This window comes from Biomphalaria glabrata, chromosome 6, assembly GCF_947242115.1.
Source record: "Biomphalaria glabrata chromosome 6, xgBioGlab47.1, whole genome shotgun sequence".
NCBI lineage: Eukaryota > Metazoa > Mollusca > Gastropoda > Planorbidae > Biomphalaria > Biomphalaria glabrata.
The window spans coordinates 17119396-17139932 of NC_074716.1; the positions used below are offsets into that span (position 1 = coordinate 17119396).

The window sequence follows — 20537 nt, forward strand, 5'->3', positions numbered from 1 at the left end:
TGAGCCCGGAATGTTCGGCTGCACACTGGGCAAGTTATTCCAGCTGGAGCTAGTGTCATTGGCCTTGCTTTTCTTCTCTGGCGCTTTTCTTCTGCCAGCGTGGTTCTCTTTTCCTCAGCAACCTGTGTGCCAGTTTTCACAGCGCGACGCCATGATGCTCTGTCATGTGCCTCTGTCTCCCAGGTGGCTGGGTCTATGCTGAACGCCTTCAGAGAAGTTTTGAGGGTGTCCCTGAAGCGCTTTCTTTGACCACCTTGCGAGCGCTTTCCTTTCGCTTCCATTCTGCAGACGTGTCCTGCCCATGGCAGCCGAGACTGCATCAGGGTTGTATGGATGCTTTGCAGACCCGCTCTGATATAGTGTATTAGAAACAACGAGCCGACCCGCGGCGTAGCATACGCCCCCACCACCATCTTTTTCATTGTGAGCCTCGCTCTCTGTCACTGCGAAAGTTAATTAGGGTAACTCTAGTCCGACTTGCAGAAATAAAAGAGTTATCTTTCAATGACTTTTTCACTGTGGTGTCCCGCATGGTTGGGCCACGAAGAGAATTAAATATATATATGCTAATATATTTAATTGGCGCTACTAGAAGTTTTGATTTGATAAAAAAATCAGTCATGAGCATAATGTAAGTCTTCAACTGTGAATTCATCATTGAATTTGAGTAATAGAACTTATGTATCAGTGGTTAGTATACAGAGTGGCTTCAATATTTTCTATGATTTCTCCTTGAACTATTACAATTTTTTTCCAGAGGAATTCTGTTCTTATGTCGTGTCCATTAAGATTCCCGGTATACAACTGGAGATGACATGAACAGATCCTACTCCTTTACATGCCTGTACGTATTTACCAACGTCTTAACAGATATTTATTTGTATTTCTGTCAAAGACCTGTATAATTATGTACGTTCACATAGATAATATTAAATGATAATACAATTATTCATTACACTGACTAAAGCTAGAAGACATAGGCTCCTACAAATACACCGCAGCATTTATTGACTTTGTAGACTTCTCATTTCTTCTTGGAACTTTGGTGCTCAAAACAAAAAAAGTAGAAACTTCCCTTACCATCGTTGTTCTCATAAAGAATGGTGAATTGATCCCAGCCCCAGTGCTGAATGGCGTCCTTGTACGCCTTGCTCAAGGTCAGATAATGGGGGTATAAGTTGATGGAGAAGTAGTCTCTGTTGTCTCGTGCGTCCCAGCGCCACTGGAGGTGGGGGATTTCAAAGGCGTTACAGATGGACTGGACGTGCCCCGCGGCAAGAGACGACACTGGGCCGAACATGGCCGCGATACCAGTCTGAGACATGCGACATACTGAAAAAAAAAAAAAAAGAAATGAAAAAGATCTAAAGATTCTAAATGTCTGAGAATGTTTTCTAAAAACAAATCTGAAGGGAATGCAAATCAAAACTGTTTGGAACATTGTGCAAAGGCTCTTCTCGTACAGCAGACTAGATCTAAATAGACTTCAGTTTCATCTGTAACGATTGAAAAGAAATGGAGCCAAAATATACTTTCATGTCTTTGCATTACACAGAAAATATACAACAATCTACCGAGATATACGAAACTTAGAGAACAAATTAAGATCAATTAGTTTTAAAAAATTAATATATTTTCCTAAATGTCCAACCTCACAAAAGTCTTGTGGTTATAAACAAGTAAAGTGTAACAGAAGAAACTAGATATTAACTTATTATTCTCCTTTAGGATAGCCGCTACACATTGTATGGAAGGTCCATTGTGTTTTATAAATACCCACATACACAGAGTTTTACAAACACCTACTAGTGTAAACAAAGGACTAAAAGGTCAGAGTATTGACTTGTACTGGTGAAACCATCAAGACCAGTGTTTTTTCCTCCAATAAAGATATAGTTCTTGCAATATTGATTAATTAATTTGATCTCTCTACAGCTCTATTGATTGATTTCTATTTTGAATTATTTCTCTCTTGATTGATTTCTTTAGCTCTCTACTGATTGAATTCTCAATTCTTTAATTTCTTTATTCATTTTTTTTATCAACTGATTTATCAAATTATTCATCACTATATGGATTAATCTGAAAGAATTAGTTTATCTATTGCTTGATTTCCTTTTTTAAAATTAGTGCATCTATTGATTGATTTCCCTTTTAACTGATTTCTCGTTGGATTTTTTTAAATTAATTGGTCTCTATTGATACTTCTTATCCTATTTATTGATTTTTCTATCCATTGATTTCTCTGTTGATCGCTTTCTCTGTTGATTGTTGTATACCAAGTGTTACTTTTGATCTAATAAAGGCGATGCTAATGAAAGAAATTATTTCAAGGTCACATCACGATAGTGTCAAGATGTTGAAGGCATTCTTTTTTTTTTTAATGAATATACAGATATTTATTTACTCCAGGCCCCGTGCAATAAGTGTGTGTGTGTGGGGGGGGGGTACGGATAAAGAGAATCTATTGTCATCGTTAGTCCATTGTAGAAATATACCTGGCCCTGATATGACACTGGCCCAGGGCCCCGCTTACATCAGAATCTTTTCAGCCAATGCAAACACGCACAAACACGCCTTAACACCCACCAACTGTTTTTTCTTTCTACTGTTTTTTTGTCCTTATGTCTGAGAATGAAGCTTTCTCCTCCAAGAGGCGGCTGTACATTACGTCATACATAAGGGTTAACAGCTAATGAAAGTTAATTAAGTTCGAATGGAAGTCGGAGACAGAAAGACTTCTGCTAGCGTTACGCAATGAGTTGTATTTGGTTTCAATTCCTTTTTTTTTTACTTCAAAACTGGCTGGAAAATCATAAAATATTCGTCACATGATTGCCGTGTTCTAGAATCCAAATTCTTAGCCATATTTTTTTAAAATCCATTAACCTTGTGAAATCTAATTATTCAATTATACCTCAATTTAGGCAGAAAAAAATTATATGCAGCTCTACAAACATAGGAAACATGCACATATTGCTAACTGGAAGGGCAGTAATCACTGGTACATTTAAATCTTTATTATATACATTGATTATAATTTAAAATAGTAAACAAGATACTAACTAAACCTTAATGTACAATTTTATACAATAAAAGGTATAAATAATAACATTTTGTCCAGCAGCTTTAGTTTTTGAAACAGTATTTGGAATTATTATTATTATAATGTAAATTTAGTGTATTGGAAAAAAAAAGTTGCATTTATATTTTAAACACTTTACTTATCACGTTGATACTCTACTTCTGTATTTAGACAGAAGGCACTTTACTACGCAACTCTAACAATTAACACTATAATTAGACATATAACAATCATAGACTTCCCCGTAAAGTCCCTGTTATCAGTTGGAACTAATAAGTATCGACTGTAAGTGTTCAACAAACGGTATGAGGCCGCAAAAACAAAATGAGGCTTAAAGAATTCAATGGAGAAAAAGGAATAAACGAGTGCAATTATGCAAATTAATCAATACCAATTTTTTTGTAAACTACATATACAATTTAAACCTGCAAATCGAGATTTTCAATATACAATGCAATGGGCATAACTCCTTGACATCTTCAGTCTATGTTATCTCTACACGATAAATTTTGGTTGATAAAGTTAATTTCATTTTATTTATGTTTGTTTTAAAAGAGGTTTGTACAAATTTTATTCAAGAAAAGTATTAATAGATCGTCACACCTACATCTATTTTGTTGAACTTGCTGTAGCTACAACCTAACAAAAGTTTAGTTGGACTGCCTGGAGCTAAATACCAACGACCGTGAAACCCTAGAGTCTTATGTTTACCTCTCTTCAAGAGTGGATAAGATTTGAATGTCATTATCGCCATGCTTACCTTTCTTCTGTGCCTATAAGATTTGAATGTCATTATCGCCATGCTTACCTTTCTTCTGTGCCTATAAGATTTGAATGTCACTATCGCCCTGCTTACCTTTCTTCTGTGCCTATAAGATTTGAATGTCACTATCGCCATGCTTACCTTTCTTCTGTGCCTATAAGATTTGAATGTCACTATCGCCATGCTTACCTTTCTTCTGTGCCTATAAGATTTGAATGTCACTATCGCCCTGCTTACCTTAGTGTATCTATTGTTTCTTCTGTGCCTCTAAGATTTAAATATCACTATCGCCCTGCTTACCTTTCTTCTGTGCCTGAAAACTATCCTGCGGTTGTATTGTGTCTCTGTCCACTATCACCACCATGTTCTGAAACAAATTGAGGTTTAAATTTTCTACCGCCTTCTCAATGGCACGCCAATGTCCTTCATACTCTTTCTCAACCAACGCTCCTGAAATAAAGAATCAAACATCGAATGAGTAAATCGCTCAGTTTAGTGTGATTCATTTCGCAAGCATTACTTAAAAAAACAACATTTGTTGGCTTTCAAGTCTTGCAATGACATCAAGACTTTACATTGGACCAAGATCTCATCTAGAACACTTTAGATCTGCACTTAATTAGTATTCATTAGATCTGTAGTTTTTTACAATTTAAACAGTTCAACAAAATGAACTGGCTTCAGTTCATAAGCATCCATCTCAATCATGACTTAATTCATTCTTCTCTTCACGCTTTGAAGTGTCTGTTGTAAGTGTATGAGTCGAAACGGTAAAATTTCTCTAATTCAACTCTAGATCGGCTTGTGATGTGGTTATATGGCACTGAGGATAGCGCATAGAATTATATGCACGAAGATCTAGTTCTATTATCCTATAAATATGAACCACAGTCTTGTATCCGGTCCTTCTTCCACGAAACTTGAATACATTAAAAGATTTAAAAAAAATAAAAACAAAGCATTTTATGAAGTAAGTATCGGGGTTAAAGGTCGTCGTATTTTTTTTTCAAGAGCATACAGCCTTGCGTTATTCCAATAATGTAAAAACCCAACAGTGCAAAAGGTCGAAGAGACCGATTCACAGACTGGCTTCACTGAAGCCACGCAACAGATATAGTATAGGTCTAAAGTACAGTCGCCTGCGATATCGAGGCTGGACCAAAAACCGTTCTTAACTCCTATCCTATACGTACAATTATTTGTAAGCTGAGTAAGCTCCATAACTTCTCTGTTAAAATGTAAAACTTGGCCACTCTAATTGTAGGGGTGTTATGTGCATCTGTGATCAGCGCAGTTGTAACACTCAGAGGGGAAAACGAAAGGAGACAGCGTCGTCTGAAACGCCTTTAAGGACAGGCAACCCATCCAGGATAGTAGACGTGTGTGACCTAAACATGACCCCTCAGTTTGTACACGTGGAGGCTTCTTTGCGTATTTCATGGAGGTTACAGGAATTTGTATTATTGAGAAACAACAAGATACATATATATGTCACTCTGTGGACGACATAGATCAGCGGTTCTTCACCTTTTAAGCTCGGCGACCCTTTTAACTATCCCCCACTCTGCCGCGTCCCCCCCCCCCACACACAGCAATAGAAGAATTGACAAAAACAATCCATATTTTCGATGGTCTTAGGCGACTCCTAGGAAATCGTCAATCGACCCCTGACATAGATGCTCTGCAGGGACAGAAGAAGAACTAGCTGACTTAGTGATGTGCACAGACAAGCCTTTCGTAGCATAAGGCATGATAAGGATTGATAACCATTGCCAGAAAAGGCTTGTCTTTCAATGAAATCCCATCCAAGGTTAAAGACAGAAGGAATGGAGAAAGAAGGTCAAAAGATCTTGTGTGGTGCCCCCCCCCCCCCCCCCGCAATGATTCAACTGACTAAAGAATAAGATTTTCGTGATCAGATATAAAATCACTCACACACAAACACACACACACACTCAAAGCAAAAACATTGTTTGAAAAAAAAACACCAGAAGTCATCGAAGATAGTCTCACCTTTATGAAAGATGTGTTTATTTCCCTTGTTGGTGACCGCTGCCATGGCAACCGCCAAACGTGGTTTTTTGTTTTGTTTTAAATTGAATTTATTCTACGCTTTGGATAAACAGTTAACGTCTCTAAACAGCTCATTGTTTTAGAGATAACTTGACAGCGTCTCACTTACAGTGTGTCCAATAAATAACACATTCCAACAAATGAGCTTTGAGTACAAAACAAAACTAAAGACAGGGGCAGATTGGCTGCCAAAATCGGCCCTGGCATTACTTACTATCGGCCCACATCTTGAGTACCATTTGAGAGGTATTCATTTGTACGTGTCGTTATTATAATGTTACGTTTCTCTTTCTCCTAATCAGGCCTTCTGTAAACACTGCTAAAACTCAACTCAACACATCAAGAACTTGACAACAAGAGCTCCACAATATCGGGTACTTTAATAATGAGTGAATAAGTAGATAACAGCCAATACTAGACAATTGGCATCAAACACAACAACTAAAATGTCACTCTGTACATCACCGTACAAAACTCTACTGTCTCTCTTTCTGGACTCGTACATCAACACCTGAGGACTCAACCAGGACCGACTTCATGGCTGACTAACAGTCCCGGTCTCGACGCTCTCCGGTCTTGAACTGCCTTTTCTACACACTGTGTCCTCGTACACGCAGGCTTTCGATCACATGACCATAACATTGGTCATATTTGCGTGTAATCATGTAATCGTAGTACTGTCCCTTGTCCATGGCCGGCTGACCTGAGTGATTCACGTGTGTGTCAGCTAAGCCTATAGTTAACCCTTTTGCGCCGCCAATAGGGTCATAATATATTAAGCTTAATAATGCATCGAAGACTAAAATCAGACATGCGTTAGTTGACTTGACGTATTGTATTTCTAAATAAATATAGACTTAGAGGCTATATGAAGTCTTAAAGTTACAAAGATAGTTTGTGTGGAACTCAAAATCCTCCCCAGAAATAGTCCACTTAGGCAGGTAAAAAGGCAGGTTTCAGTTTTTATTTTCTGGGATGCATTTGTTGTCCTTAGATAAAAGGATCATTAGTTGCCCATGGTGGACCTTCTTAAATCAATAAACAGCAAAAATACAGAAGTTTGCAAAATATTTTAATGGATACTAGTGAAAATATGGAGGATAATAAATGAAAGAAATTCCAAGCAGCCTTTTAACTGTTTGAAAACTATATCGCTACAATGTTATTACTAGAGTTGGTTTCTGCCTGTCGGAAACTGATTTTTGATTAGATTTAGAATGTTCTGAGTATCTCTATCAGCTAAAGTACATCTTGTTTCTACAACTACATTCACTGGCGAATGTCAAAGTGTAATATAATTTTGGCCTAATCTCTCGACAAGTACACGACCAATCTCTTGAAACACTCAGACAAACACTCCGACAAACACTCCGACAAACACTCAAACAAACACACAGACAAACACTCCGACAAACACTCCGACAAACACTCCGACAAACACTCCGACAAACACTCCGACAAACACTCCGACAAACACTCAGACAAACACACAGACAAACACACAGACAAACACTCCGACAAACACTCCGACAAACACTCAAACAAACACACAGACAAACACTCCGACAAACACTCCGACAAACACTCAGACAAACACACAGACAAACACTCAGACAAACACACTGATGTTTTATCTATTAGTCTTTCCTTCTCGTGTTTCTTTTTTTTTTCGGACATTTTTGTTCTCATCCTTGTTGACACAGCATTGTGACCAGTGGTCACCCAATCAATAGGTCAATCAATGAGCCAAAATAAAACCTTACTACGTGGCCTTTCATGCTCCTCCTCAAGCCCCACCTCTTTCTGTGATCTCTTTGATTCAGACTTTCGTCAATGTTGACCAGGAGAAGGGGTGAGATGACCAGCCGAGGGGGGGGGGAAGAACCAGTAACATTACTCTTACAAGGGTGGTCATAACAACTAAATAGAAATAAGAAGAGGGCTGAAGTTGTGGTCAGTTTCAAATGGTCAGTCATTAGGAAGGAGGTAGGTTGTCGGGATTGATCTAGTGGTCAGTAAAGGGAATTAGATTGGGGGGGGGGGAGAGGGCTATAAAGGCTTGTATAAATTGAGAAATTCCACGACCAAATGTGACAAGTTTTATTTTGATGTCATAATGTACAGAAGAATGTATACATGATAAAGTGCGTGCGCGTGTGTGTGGTCAAGAGTTAACAGAAAAGAAATAGGCCTACAAGACTTAAGGACGTGCTTAGAACAGAAAATACAATTTACATAAAACCAGACCAGTAAACTATTGCTTTGATAAGCAGACGTCATCTCTTTGTCTTTCGCTCTCTCTCTCTCTTTATATATATATAATGTGTGACAGAGGTGCCCCCCACCCCCATGTAAGCTCTATAAAGAACAACTCAGGCGCCATTTCGCCCTCACTGGCATAGAGGCAAGTAGCTGGCAGCAGATGACCTCTGAAAGAGACAGTTGGAGAGCTCTCACAAAGGCTGCTCGACATACGGTTGAGACCCAAAGAAAAGCCATTTTTGAAGACAGGCGAAGAAGACGGGAAGAAAACTTAAATAGACCCCCAGCGGACAACGGCTTTGTCTGCATAAAATGCTGAAAATAAGTAGGTCGCAACTGGGCTTGCTTAGTCATGTGAAACACTGAATAATTTTTCGGAATCGAAGGCCAGACTTTTCTTAAACTGTATATAGAGAATGTAGGAGTGAATTGGTTAATTTGCTGATCAAAGATCTTAACATAAAATTCTCTTTTGTTTCTTATTTTCAAAGAGGCGCATTATTTCCCGCTATTATTATTAAAAGTTTGAAATCGATGTTAAGTAAGATAAAAAAAGTGAAAGTCAACATTGACCAACAAATTTCTGTCAAATGTTGCTACATGAAAAGAACCAGGAAATCTACAAATCGGCTACATTTAGAGACATTATGTCGCCCTTACAAAACTGTATAAAATACGGCCATATTTTGTAGCCGAAATACCAATAATAGTAGTCAGTAGTCAGTAGTCAGTAGTCAGTACATTTTTAAGCTTCCCTCTCACTTCCTTCGTCTAAAGATATTTGTGTGTGTGTGTGTGTGTGTGTGTAATGTACTTACCTATTAAGAGTCTCTCTGGCAGCGACGTGGCCAATTTCACCGCTACCATGACGATGACAATCCGGAAGTGTAAATCATAACGAGGCTGCATTCCTAGAGTTGGATGAATGGAAGGTTTCAGGACCTTGCTAGATGTACGCCCCAGAAACGGAACAAATGCTGATGAGGGCTGTGTTGGGATGTCGTTGGAAGGGTTGACGCTCCTTTATTCAACCATGTCTGACTAGTTGCTGAAAGACATTTTTAAACACAAGAATTAAAGAATTTCAAATTAAATATTGGCAATGTTCCTCATCCTTAAATATTGGAATCCGTCTTTGAAGTTCTAACGTAGTATTTAATACATTTAGGAATGGCAATAATTTCTTTGTTTAGATTGAGGTCTAGGAAGGAGGCCAAATAAATGGGAGATCCTTGAACTAAATGTACACGCATAATTGGAATTCAATGTTTGATTCTCAGAGATGTGCAACTTGGTGACTCTGCCTATAGTTATAAACTTTGGCCAGACTGTTTTACACGACTGAAAAGTTTGAAGTCCATTTAGGAAGTGTGGAAATAACAGTATTTACATTGGATATTGAACATTCAATAGTATTATATTTTCCAATATTTATTTATTAATATTTCCGGAGTCTAAAATGACGTAGTACACATTTATAACTTGGAAATCGTAAAACCATAGACGCCCAAGGGCCGCTTGCTTATCTCCCTTTTACGAATAAATTATTTTGCCGCCTTATTGCCCTTCTCTAGTTCGCCCTCCCCCCCCCCCCCCCACTTACCTATCCCGGCCGCTGACTATGGGATCATAATGACAAACAAATGGCACAAATTAAACGCAATGAGACTGTTCTAGTGTAGCTCCAAACTGCGTTCTTTTTTTTCTTTTAGAGCGTCAAGAATCAGGCCAGCTGCAAACATTGACAAATGGACGGGGATGAATGTTTTTAGACAAAGTTTCGAGCAGTGGAAATGGAACTATCTTGTTCAGGGGACTGAAAGAGCTGACATGTGAGGGTTAACTGTTAGCCAGTGTACGTGATTAATGGCGAGCCAATTACTCACTGTTAACCCTTGGACTGTGCTCACGAGTCGCTAAACTAACTGTAGATTGACTTTGGGGGGCGGGATCGGAGGGTGGAAATAGGAGAAGAAGACGTGGCGGGAGGGGAGAAGTATGGTATAACAAATATTTATTGGACTAAGCTGATTAGAGCCGGTGAAGTCTGGAAATGACTTGGACTAGACCACAAGTGCTGGGTGTAGTTTGTTGTTTTTTTTCTTTATTGATTGAAGAGTTTGGAAATATTTATGAACTATTGACTGAATGAAACGATTGCATCTGAAAGACTTGATTTTGAAAAAAAAATCTTTAAAAGTGTTTATGAGAAATCTTGTAGATTAATTCTATTTAGATTTTTAAAAATGATTATATCAAGGCGTAGTTATTGTGACACTACTGGTTCCTAGCTTTAGTGACTGCAGGGCGAGTGGAAGACAGGACTGACCATCCTTAGTGTTTGCTTCGTTTTATTGTTAAACGAGCCAAAGCGTTACAATTAATAAATCTGAGAAACTTTTATTTTAATTAAAATTAAAGAAATTGTATAATTGTTCCCTCTAATATCGATCTAAAAACAAGAAATACATACAGCTGACCACCAGACAGTTCAAATAGCGAAACAAAATATTTAATTTAGTTATGTTTAGGGCAGGATTTAGGTATGTGGATGCCCCGGAACAGAATTATTGTGGAGACCTTACATTTTTTCGAAAGCTTGAATAAAAAGCTACTTATGAATATAAAGTACAAATATCTAAAAGCATGTTATATTGTATAAGAAAGTACTTTTATAACTTGTATCCCATTTTCGTTCCTTTATAACAAAAGATTATGTAATATGGATATTTAAACAAATGTTTAAGGTTTACGCAATTTAATTGTTGTAACGAAAATACGAGCACACTATAAGCGGACACTTTTTAACCACGATCGTGTGTTGTCAACTGAAAGATTTAAGGTCTTGTTGGTAAAACTGCGAAACTAATGTTACAAAATAATAATTAAAAAACAATTAAAGTTTCCCATTTTGGATGACACTTTCTTGTGGAGTACCATGGGCTGTAACCCCGCCTTACCTCCCTTTAATCCGGTCCTGATTATGTACAACAAAAAAAAAGATCATTTTTAAATCATATTAATTGCTCACGCTTTCTTTACAGTCAAAACATTCATTAAACATGGTCACACATCGCCAAAATATGGTCAACCATGGTCGAAACATGGTCAAACGTGTTTTCTTTTTTCTTGTTTAGTTTTTAATCTACAGATTATAAAGTGGCTGCAATATATAACATACTACAAGATTCCTTTCATAATCCTAAAACGTGTATATTTTGTGGTTTTTTTTTTTAATCCTTTCTTTTTTTTTGTTCTCCCGTATTATTTACGTGTTACTTTTACTGTACGAGCCTGAATGTTTGCTGTCGGTCAGACTAGAATACTTTGTCTGCTTCGATGGTTAAGGTCACTAGAGAAACCAGGCTGGATCAATGGATCTAAAATTGCTCCAATCAAACCTTAGTACCTTCACTGGTAGCTTTCAAGTACACTTGAGATAAAAACTAAAGTACCACAACTTTGGCATTTGTTGAGAGAGAGAGAGAGAGAGAAAGAGAGAGAGAGAGAGAGAAAGAGAGAGAGAGAGAAAAGAGAAACAATATGACAAGAAGAAATAAATGTATGTTTAAAAGGAACAGATAAGAAAGTTAAGCTGAAAAAAAAAGAAAGAGAGACAGACGGACAGACCAGACTGGGAGTAAGGTAGAGACACAGAAATAGTGAAAGATAGAGAGAGAGAAAGATGTGAACAGAGAGAGAGAGAGAGAGACGGGGTGCGAGAAATCAGTTATCCAGTCTCTGTAATGTGTCTACCAAGGTCCCCTAAAATCTCCAGTGAGCCGTTAACATGGTAGAAAAAGGAAATTGTGGACCGTAGAAGCAGGACGTCAAGGGTGAGAGAAAGAGAAACGAAAAAGAGCTTTCATTACATTTAATACGGTAAATTGGTCGCTATAGGAGAAAATAAATGTAGCTATTAACTCTGAGACAAAACTACAATGACAAAAACAATGACATCACAAGTACGTTGACATCACAACTACGATGACATCACCTGTAAAATGACATCATAAGTACAATGACATCAAATGTAAGATGATATCATGAGTACAATAACATTATAAGCACAATGACATTACTTATGCAAAGATATAACCAAAATCATTACATCACAAGTACGATGTCATTTTATGTGAAATGCCATCAAAGATGCAAAGTCATCACAATTAAAGTGTATTGGCGCACAAGAACTAAGACATCCCAAATACGTCATCAACAAACAATAACATCAAAAGTTTGACGACACAAACGCGATGACATCACAAGTTCGATGACTTCACAAGAACTATGACATCACAAGTACAATGTCATCACGGCAACATCCCCAAAACAATGACACTACGATGACACCGCAAGTACCACGACTTCACAAATACCATTACATCCCAAAGTCAACAACATCCTATGTGCTATGTCGTCACAAGTTTAATGACATCCACAGGATGCAGCCTTATCATAACATCTTTCCTGACATCGTATTGAGCCATGTCATCTTTCTCATTTCTCGGTAACCACTTGCAGAATTCCGCACAATTATCCGTCCTCAGAAAACATTTTCTTTGAAGAGCCTGACGGTGTGAAGAAATGAGAATGTTATTTTAGTTGTAGTCAAAACGAAATTAGCTTCTCTATCTGGGAGGTGCAGCGGCCACAATCTGCCCATTCCATGGGAGCTTTTGTTGGCCACCCTTATGAAATACATTCACCATCATCTCTAGCAGACGGCAGGATATCGACCACAAATGCTCACTTGAGGGAAGAAGAAGAAAAAAGTAACGTATTTCACTCAGCAGACGTTAACTGAATGTTAAGACAGGCCTGGACAAGAGTAGGAGAAAATACACAGACAATTTGATGGCCATGAACTCGCCGCTAGCAAACATTTACGTCAGAAGGTCTGAATTTTCTTTCCGAGATGCGATGGAAATCAAGGCCAACTTGGATATTTTCTACTATAAAAAACATGAAGACATTGTCTTCGATGCCGACGATTTAAGTAGAGAGTGGTGATTCTAAAAAATGTGGGCCATTTGGAGTAGAAAGTGAATTTAAATTTGAATGGCATTATATGTTTGGATTATTTTGTTACTAGATTATTCTCTCTGTGTTTATGTGTGTATTTTATACATGTTTCAGATGTTCATCAAATTGAAGATGATTGTGTTCTACCCAAACCTCCAACAGGACGGCGAGGGATGGAGGGTGGGGTGGGGTGTCACTAGACCTGGAAGCTATCCTGTGTATGTGTGTGTGTGATAGATAAATAAAAAGTATAGATCTGACGTTTAGAAGTAAGAAGAATATCTGTGGTTAGAGAAATAATCTGTTCTTTCTGTTTGCGATACATAGATAGATAGATAGATAGATAGATAGAGAGAGAGAGAGAGAGAGAGAGAGAGAATTTCATCACCAGATAACAGGTTGAGTTCGAGGCCACTAGTCTCAGCAATAACTAATTGCAAAGAACTTGAGCTTTGCGCAGTCTCACTCGCAAGATTGCTCAAAATGTGTATGCACTCTGGTGTTAACCTTCAAGACCTTGGGGGAAACACGTTTTATTGGGTGCACCAGACTTCGCCACGTACTGAGACCTTGTCTCTGGCAGCACGTACCAGGAAGTAAGCAGGGATAATGAGTGCCCACGTGTCTTCTTACAGGAGTCACTTCTCTTTGCTCCAGATTGTTTTTTGTTTTTTTCGCTTGACCTTGTCCCAAATTTGAAACATGTCCATCTTGCTGTGACACTCAGTACTGGGCATTTATTGCATAGAAATTAAAGAGAGTCAGATCAATATATACTAGTGCTATGAGTGAAAGTTTATACCTATATTAAAACAAAATGTGTTCTTACTTAATGTACTAGATGTACATATATTTTGTAATGTAAAAGTTATTCGCGAAAGTCCTAGCCGACGGATGTACTTCTCACTTGGGCTGGATGATGAAGAAATAGGAACAGTTAGCCTGGAATTACTGACCAATGGCCTAAACATGTTAAGCATCTTTGACGGACGAAACGGCAGCGGTTTTAATTTTTCCCTTAAGATTTTATTTCAATCTCAGTTTTGTCCGTCGTCATTTTATGAAGTCAACATGCGAATGAAATAAATAAATCAATAAATAAATCAATAAATAAATCAATAAATCAATAAATAAACTTATTTCTATGTTTAGTTCTACACATTTCCTCCATTTTTACACACCACTTTTATCTAGACACATTCGAACTAAACAAAACCCATGTTTGAAACCCAATGGAAGTTTTCTTTTTTGTTCCCGACAACATCGACTATGTGTATGAATTGTTAAGCGAATGAAGCAGTATTTTATAACGACTTTATCTAGATGGACAAATCGAACAAATTCTCAGCGTGACCATCAGGACCTGTTTATAGTTTTGTTTTATAATACTGACCTTGGGGGTGAGTTGTTTTATAATACTGACCTTGGGGGTGAGTTGTTTTATAATACTGATCTTGGGGGTGAGTTGTTTTATAATACTGACCTTGGGGGTGAGTTGTTTTATAATACTGACCTTGGGGGTGAGTTGTTTTATAATACTGATCTTGGGGGTGAGTTGTTTTATAATACTGATCTTGGGGGTGAGTTGTTTTTTTCCTCTTATAAATCTAAGTTTCACCCTCAATACAAGACCAACACTTGGAAGAACTAATGACTTTTGGAAATCAGTCACGGTCAAAATGTACCAGAGAGACCTTCAAATATTTGGATAGTAAATTGAGATGTCGAAGACTAGTGAGAGATAGTGAGAGATAGTGGGAGATTGTGTGAGATAGTGAGAGATTGTGAGAGATGGTAACTTCAACATATTAAACATTGGCAATATTATTTGAAGCATCTCACTTGGAAAAATTGGGGGGGGGGGAAGAAATTAATATCTGGGTGAATTTTACCATAATCGGTTTTTAAAAGCATTTACACACAAAAAAAAAGGGAAATACCTAAATTCGAACTCATGGGTCTTACCCTAACCCTACATACTAACCATTCTGCTAGTGAGGTGCTATAAAATATTATACAGTTATGCATTGTTGTTTGAAACATACTTTAAAGGGGCGACCTATAAAGGGGTTAAATTCTGCTCATACCAACACTTCAGTGGGTCAAGTACGATTTCTTTCCCTTATTCGAGATACAAAACAAAATAATTAATTACAATAGAAAATGAAATAATTGATTAATTTTTCTATATTGATTTTTGTGTTGTCAGAAAAAAGAAATAATTATATACTTTATATTACAGTGTGTGTTGAAGAAATTGTATACATCAAACTTTTAACCAGACCGACGGAGTGAGTTGATAAAAGCTTTATAATAATGTTAAGGAACACAGAACAAGCCTACTTAGTATAGGAATATGCATGTCTAGCCACATTCTCTTAATAAATAAAACGTATATAACAATTAACAAATGTGTTTCTTAAGACTAATGGATATTTGCATTTTTGAATTGTGTTCTGAATAAAAACAATGTCGGTTGATAAATGCGGAAGTTGTCGTTCCTGCTTGTCATTTTTACATTATTTTAATAGCTTTTTTTTTAAGACTCGTGTCACAGAGACAGAGAAAGACAGGGTTGGAAGGAGGGGGGAGAGAAAGTGAAAATGAGGGGGGGGGGGAAACCGCGATAATGAAAGAAAGAGAGAAACATGATAGAGAAATGGGTTAAATATCTGTTTGCTCTCCTTAGATCTATATATTTTCTAAGAAGTGCCATCCAATAGACAATTGAGGTTCTGTCTAAATACCTCCCCACAGAGTAGATCTCCCTAAAGAATATCGTCTTCAACTCACCACGTGATCTGGTCACGTGCTGCCAATTATAGTCTCCTAGCATCATCAGTCTTTTAAAGAGATACTGTACAGACACTCTTAAGCTAATTTCTTTGTTTTAGACTGTGTACGTGTGGATCCACAGAGAGTGTGCAAGTGTGCCTCCTTATAGACTGTGTACGTGTGCATCCACAAAGAGTGTGTAAGTGTGCAGCACGTGTGAGTGCCATTAAAATAAACACTAATACGGTACTTATTATTTACAAAGCTTATATTAACTCTTTCTGTCTGTTTGGTAAAAAGTGTGTACAGGTTATTTCTCCCACTCCCATTGTCAGATCAAACTGAAGCTTAGCACAATTATTGATTGACATAGACAAGACATAAATCAATATTTAAAAAAACACCAATTAGTCATTTAATTATTGGTAATTCATTATTTTGTTTAATGGCAGCAGGGGAAACTAATAAACTAATATTTCAGCGTTCAAACATTTGGCTAAATATGTTGGGTTTAGTCCCCTTAAATAATTGTTACCGCTATTTCTCCTTCACGCATTCTCCGATCAAGTTCATACTTTAAACATTTATTTTTTGTACCTAACAAAACATGAATACATAATGTGTAAAAAACTTAATTAGTCAATTAATTATCGGTAACTAATTATTTTGTTTGATATGGAATAAGGGAAATAGCTTGTACATTATTGGTAGATATAGTATTAAGGACGGAGTTCTTTGTTATTGTTTTTAAAGAGATTTTTTCTTATATATGACCCAAAACCCATGTATTAAATATTATAGCTAACATATTTAAGCATTTTGCGCATTAAATAAGAATACAGGGTGATAGATCAGACGGTGTTGTAGAGAGTACTGGGTCCTCTTTACAAGGGAGAGAAACAGGATTGAGTCAGGAAGAACTATGGAGTATATAGTGGTATATAGGTGGAGTCAATATACAAAAGAGGTAAATCAAATGAGATCCTTGACATTAGAAAAAAATATGACTTATAATCAAATCTGACTTGTGACTTTATTAAGACTATCTCTTAGGGGACTGCTACACAGAAGTAATAAATTGTCCGAACCCGTTCTCTCCCCTCTGACTGGCCGAATTCTTCCTCCCAGCGACACGCAATGACCTCCCTCATTGAAGACCTTGAGTGACTTAAGTTATTTCTATACTCTTCCATTTCATATCATACTTCTGGCAAAATCACGTTTACAATCCTTTTGAATGTATAGGTCAGAGTAAACTGTAGTCAAGGCAGGGACCTCGTTATAAAATCACTTTAACATTGGACATAATATGTGACGTCATCTTGCAATGTGACGTCACAACATCGTAGATATTAAACAATAACTTTTTAGATTGCTTGATGCCACAAGTTTGTTTGTTTGTAATGTGCGTTGACTCGAGTTTAGAATACATTAGAGCGTATATAACTTAAAACAGGGAGTTCTGTAAGGGGTAACTGTATCGACAAATACAATAGGCGTACACATAGAAGACCATGTTGGACCAAAGTAAAAAGACAGAATGTTTAGTTCATAAGACCTTCATGGGGTAGAAGCACGCGACAATGACAAACAGTAAACACATTTAAAGACTTATAGAACCAACAAGAGACTCAGAAGAATACGACTACAATATTGAAGATTTCCTTACAGGTACCTTAGGCAAATACACAAATAGCTTTTTTTTTATTCGATGTACTAAATGCGGATGTTTTGAAAAGAAAGTATTTTAATAAATCATATAGGCCTCATAATTCGTAGGGAACTTTTCAGCACTGTAAAATGACATTTCTAAGCTATTTTGTTCGTAGCACAAAGGTGTTTTTTTTGTTGCTTTTTTTTTTAGTTGGCAACGATGATCTTTCTATATGGCGTCCTTGACCTTGTTTATTTACTCTTTTAATTTCAAAATCTCTTTTCTTCGTTTCTCTTTCCTTACATGTTTCCATTACATCATCACCCCATTTCTTCGTATTGCTTTCTCTTTACCTTTTTTTAAAAATCTTTCTTACTGAATTTTAGTGCTAACAGAACATTGACGAAGAAATAGAAATAGAAATAAAAAACAAGAGCAGATTACTGTGATTAACGTCTGCTGTGAAAATCCCCACTAGAGTTACTTGCCATTTATTTTGTATCTCTACTGAATTCTAACAGCGGTTCTATGTAGTTTGGTATGATCATTATGTTTATACTGTTAGAGAAGACAGATGGAGCGGGTAAGAAGCCTAAGTTAGCCAAGTTAAGCTGGAAACACAAGGGACAATCTATCTGAAAATCAAAAGTCAAAGGGAATTAACTAGTTTTGTAAAGAGGATGAAGCACCCAAGATCTAAAGTATTTCCCCCTTGTTAGTATCGTGTATAAACCATCTGTAGTTAAATACTAACAATAACACCGGCGTATAATATCTACATGTCAAAACAAATCGAATACGACTATTAGAGTATTGCAAAGGGGAGTTAATCCTCACAGAGATTAGTTTGAAAAGAAAGACCAAGACACACAAGAGTTGGGGGGTGGGTAAGGGGAGGTAAAGACAAATGTAAGTCTGAAACGGTCGTGATGTAATCGACGGGGTGATCGATGGCTGCTTGTCTTTGACTCGATCGTCGGATTGGTTTTGGTCAAACGGCCCGGGACTTTACGGAAATGAGAGAAGGTTGAAAGGTCATAGACAGGTTATGAATTCAGCGTAACAATTCGATGGTGCGGGAAAGGGAGCTCACCCTCCAGGATCTCGTCCCACTGGAGAGTGCAATAGTGGGGGGGGGGGGGGGCGGTCCAAGACAGAAAAGTTTAATTTTTATTCTTTGCGTACAGATTAAAAAAACAAATTCTTTTAGTCTGTGTGTATGACACTAACAATCACAAGCGTACGAGTACAAATATTCATATTGCGTCTATAATTAGTATTAAAAACGGAATGTGGACGACTTAGTTAGGTCTTAGCTGATTGACATTTTGGGGCTTCATTTTGGTTATTCCGGCCTCATATTCAATGTTTGGATATCTACCGCTGATAGTAAATTTTTTAAATTAAGTTCACGGACTTTCTCTCTGAGGATCTGAACCCAGTACCTTTGGATCTAAAAAGAAACATTCAACGTAAATGTCACACGAAGGATCATACATGTTTTAATTATTTATGCACATTCAAATATACTATGAAGTGTATGGACTAATGGTCTCAGTAAACACATTTGAAATGTATCACCAGTTATTAAAAAAAAAAAAAAAAAAACATACTAATGTAGTAATGTAACTATATATATATATATGTATGCGAAGAAAAACTTCCACTTTGTATATTAGAAATGGCTCGTTACTTTGGGTTTTTTAAAGTTTTTTGTTTGTTTGTTATTGTTAAAATCAGATTTCTTGATTTGTCGTCTTATCTCCACCTCCCAAAAACAAAAACAAAAATAATTAATAAATAAAAAAGTATTATTCAATGATGCTATAGGATGTTATTTTAAACAGAACGTGTCTAGACTTATGGAGACTTGGGCACTTAAAGAATCGGTGACACAATATTTCTTTATTTGTTCGAAGGAAGGACAGATCGATAGCCCACGCAGCATGTTCGACCAGTATTTTCCGAAGTGGTATTCTGTGAATAATCATTTCTACTTAGCAACGTTGTATTCTCTGGACTGACGACATTACCTAGTAATCACTATGAATTCTTTGAACTAAAGGCATTGCCTAGTCACTATGAATTCTTTGAACTAAAGGCATTGCCTATTCACTATGAATTCTCTGAACTAAAGACATTGCCTAGTCACTATGAATTCTTTGAACTGAAGACATTGCCTAGTCACTATGAATTCTCTGAACTAAAGACATTGTCTAGTCACTATGAATTCCCTAGAATGGCATTGCCTAGTCACTATGAATTCTCTGAACTAAAGGCATTGCCTAGTCACTATGAATTCTCTGATCTAAAGACATTGCCTAGTCACTATGAATTCTCTGAACTGAAGACCTCGCCTAGTCACTATGAATTCCCTGAACTAAAGACAGTGCCTAGTCACTATGAATTCTCTGAACTAAAGACATTGCCTAGTCACTATGAATTCTCTGAACTGAAGTAACTTCATCTAGGATTTAACTATGTTCTTTCTGAGGGCAGGATGTTATTGCAAATTGATGATTTATTGTTTTCGTGTTAAAAAAAACGACGTCTTTAAATAATAATAAAATCTAAGTCATTTTTGCTTTGTTTAACATTAGAGTATTTTTTTTTATTTTCTTCTTTAACTTCAACTCAGTAATTTGTTTTGCTGAATGGCTCTGGGATGCTACTTTCATTTTTAAATATTTGAAGAGTTATCCATCTTGGAGAATTAGCTCCCTTGGGCCAAGGTTTCATTAGGCCTGCGAAATTTGTTGCGCTTTTGTCTTGGAGAGCTATTTAAATCTGGCCGTAAAACACGGCCTCTAACGTCACGTCCTGTGGGCATGGTCTTGATGATTATAATCATCTTCCTTTGCTCGAGTTTTTTTCAGCGATAAGGTGGCTGTATTTTTTCG

General features: G+C 37.0%; 1 protein-coding gene across 3 annotated transcripts in view; it reads right to left on the reverse strand.

The window, feature by feature from the left end:
* LOC106079964 (glutamate receptor ionotropic, kainate 2-like) overlaps positions 1-20537 on the reverse strand; it is a 224408-nt gene that overhangs the window by 37943 nt on the left and 165928 nt on the right. For all 3 annotated transcript variants that reach the window (XM_056032750.1, XM_056032749.1, XM_056032751.1), the window contains exons 4-6: positions 9002-9231; positions 4149-4298; positions 1081-1332 (exon numbers count right to left, since the gene is read on the reverse strand). In XM_056032750.1, coding sequence (XP_055888725.1) covers positions 1081-1332; positions 4149-4298; positions 9002-9092 — 493 coding nt within the window. In that variant the 5' untranslated portion in view covers positions 9093-9231. The remainder of the gene's footprint in view (positions 1-1080; positions 1333-4148; positions 4299-9001; positions 9232-20537) is intronic.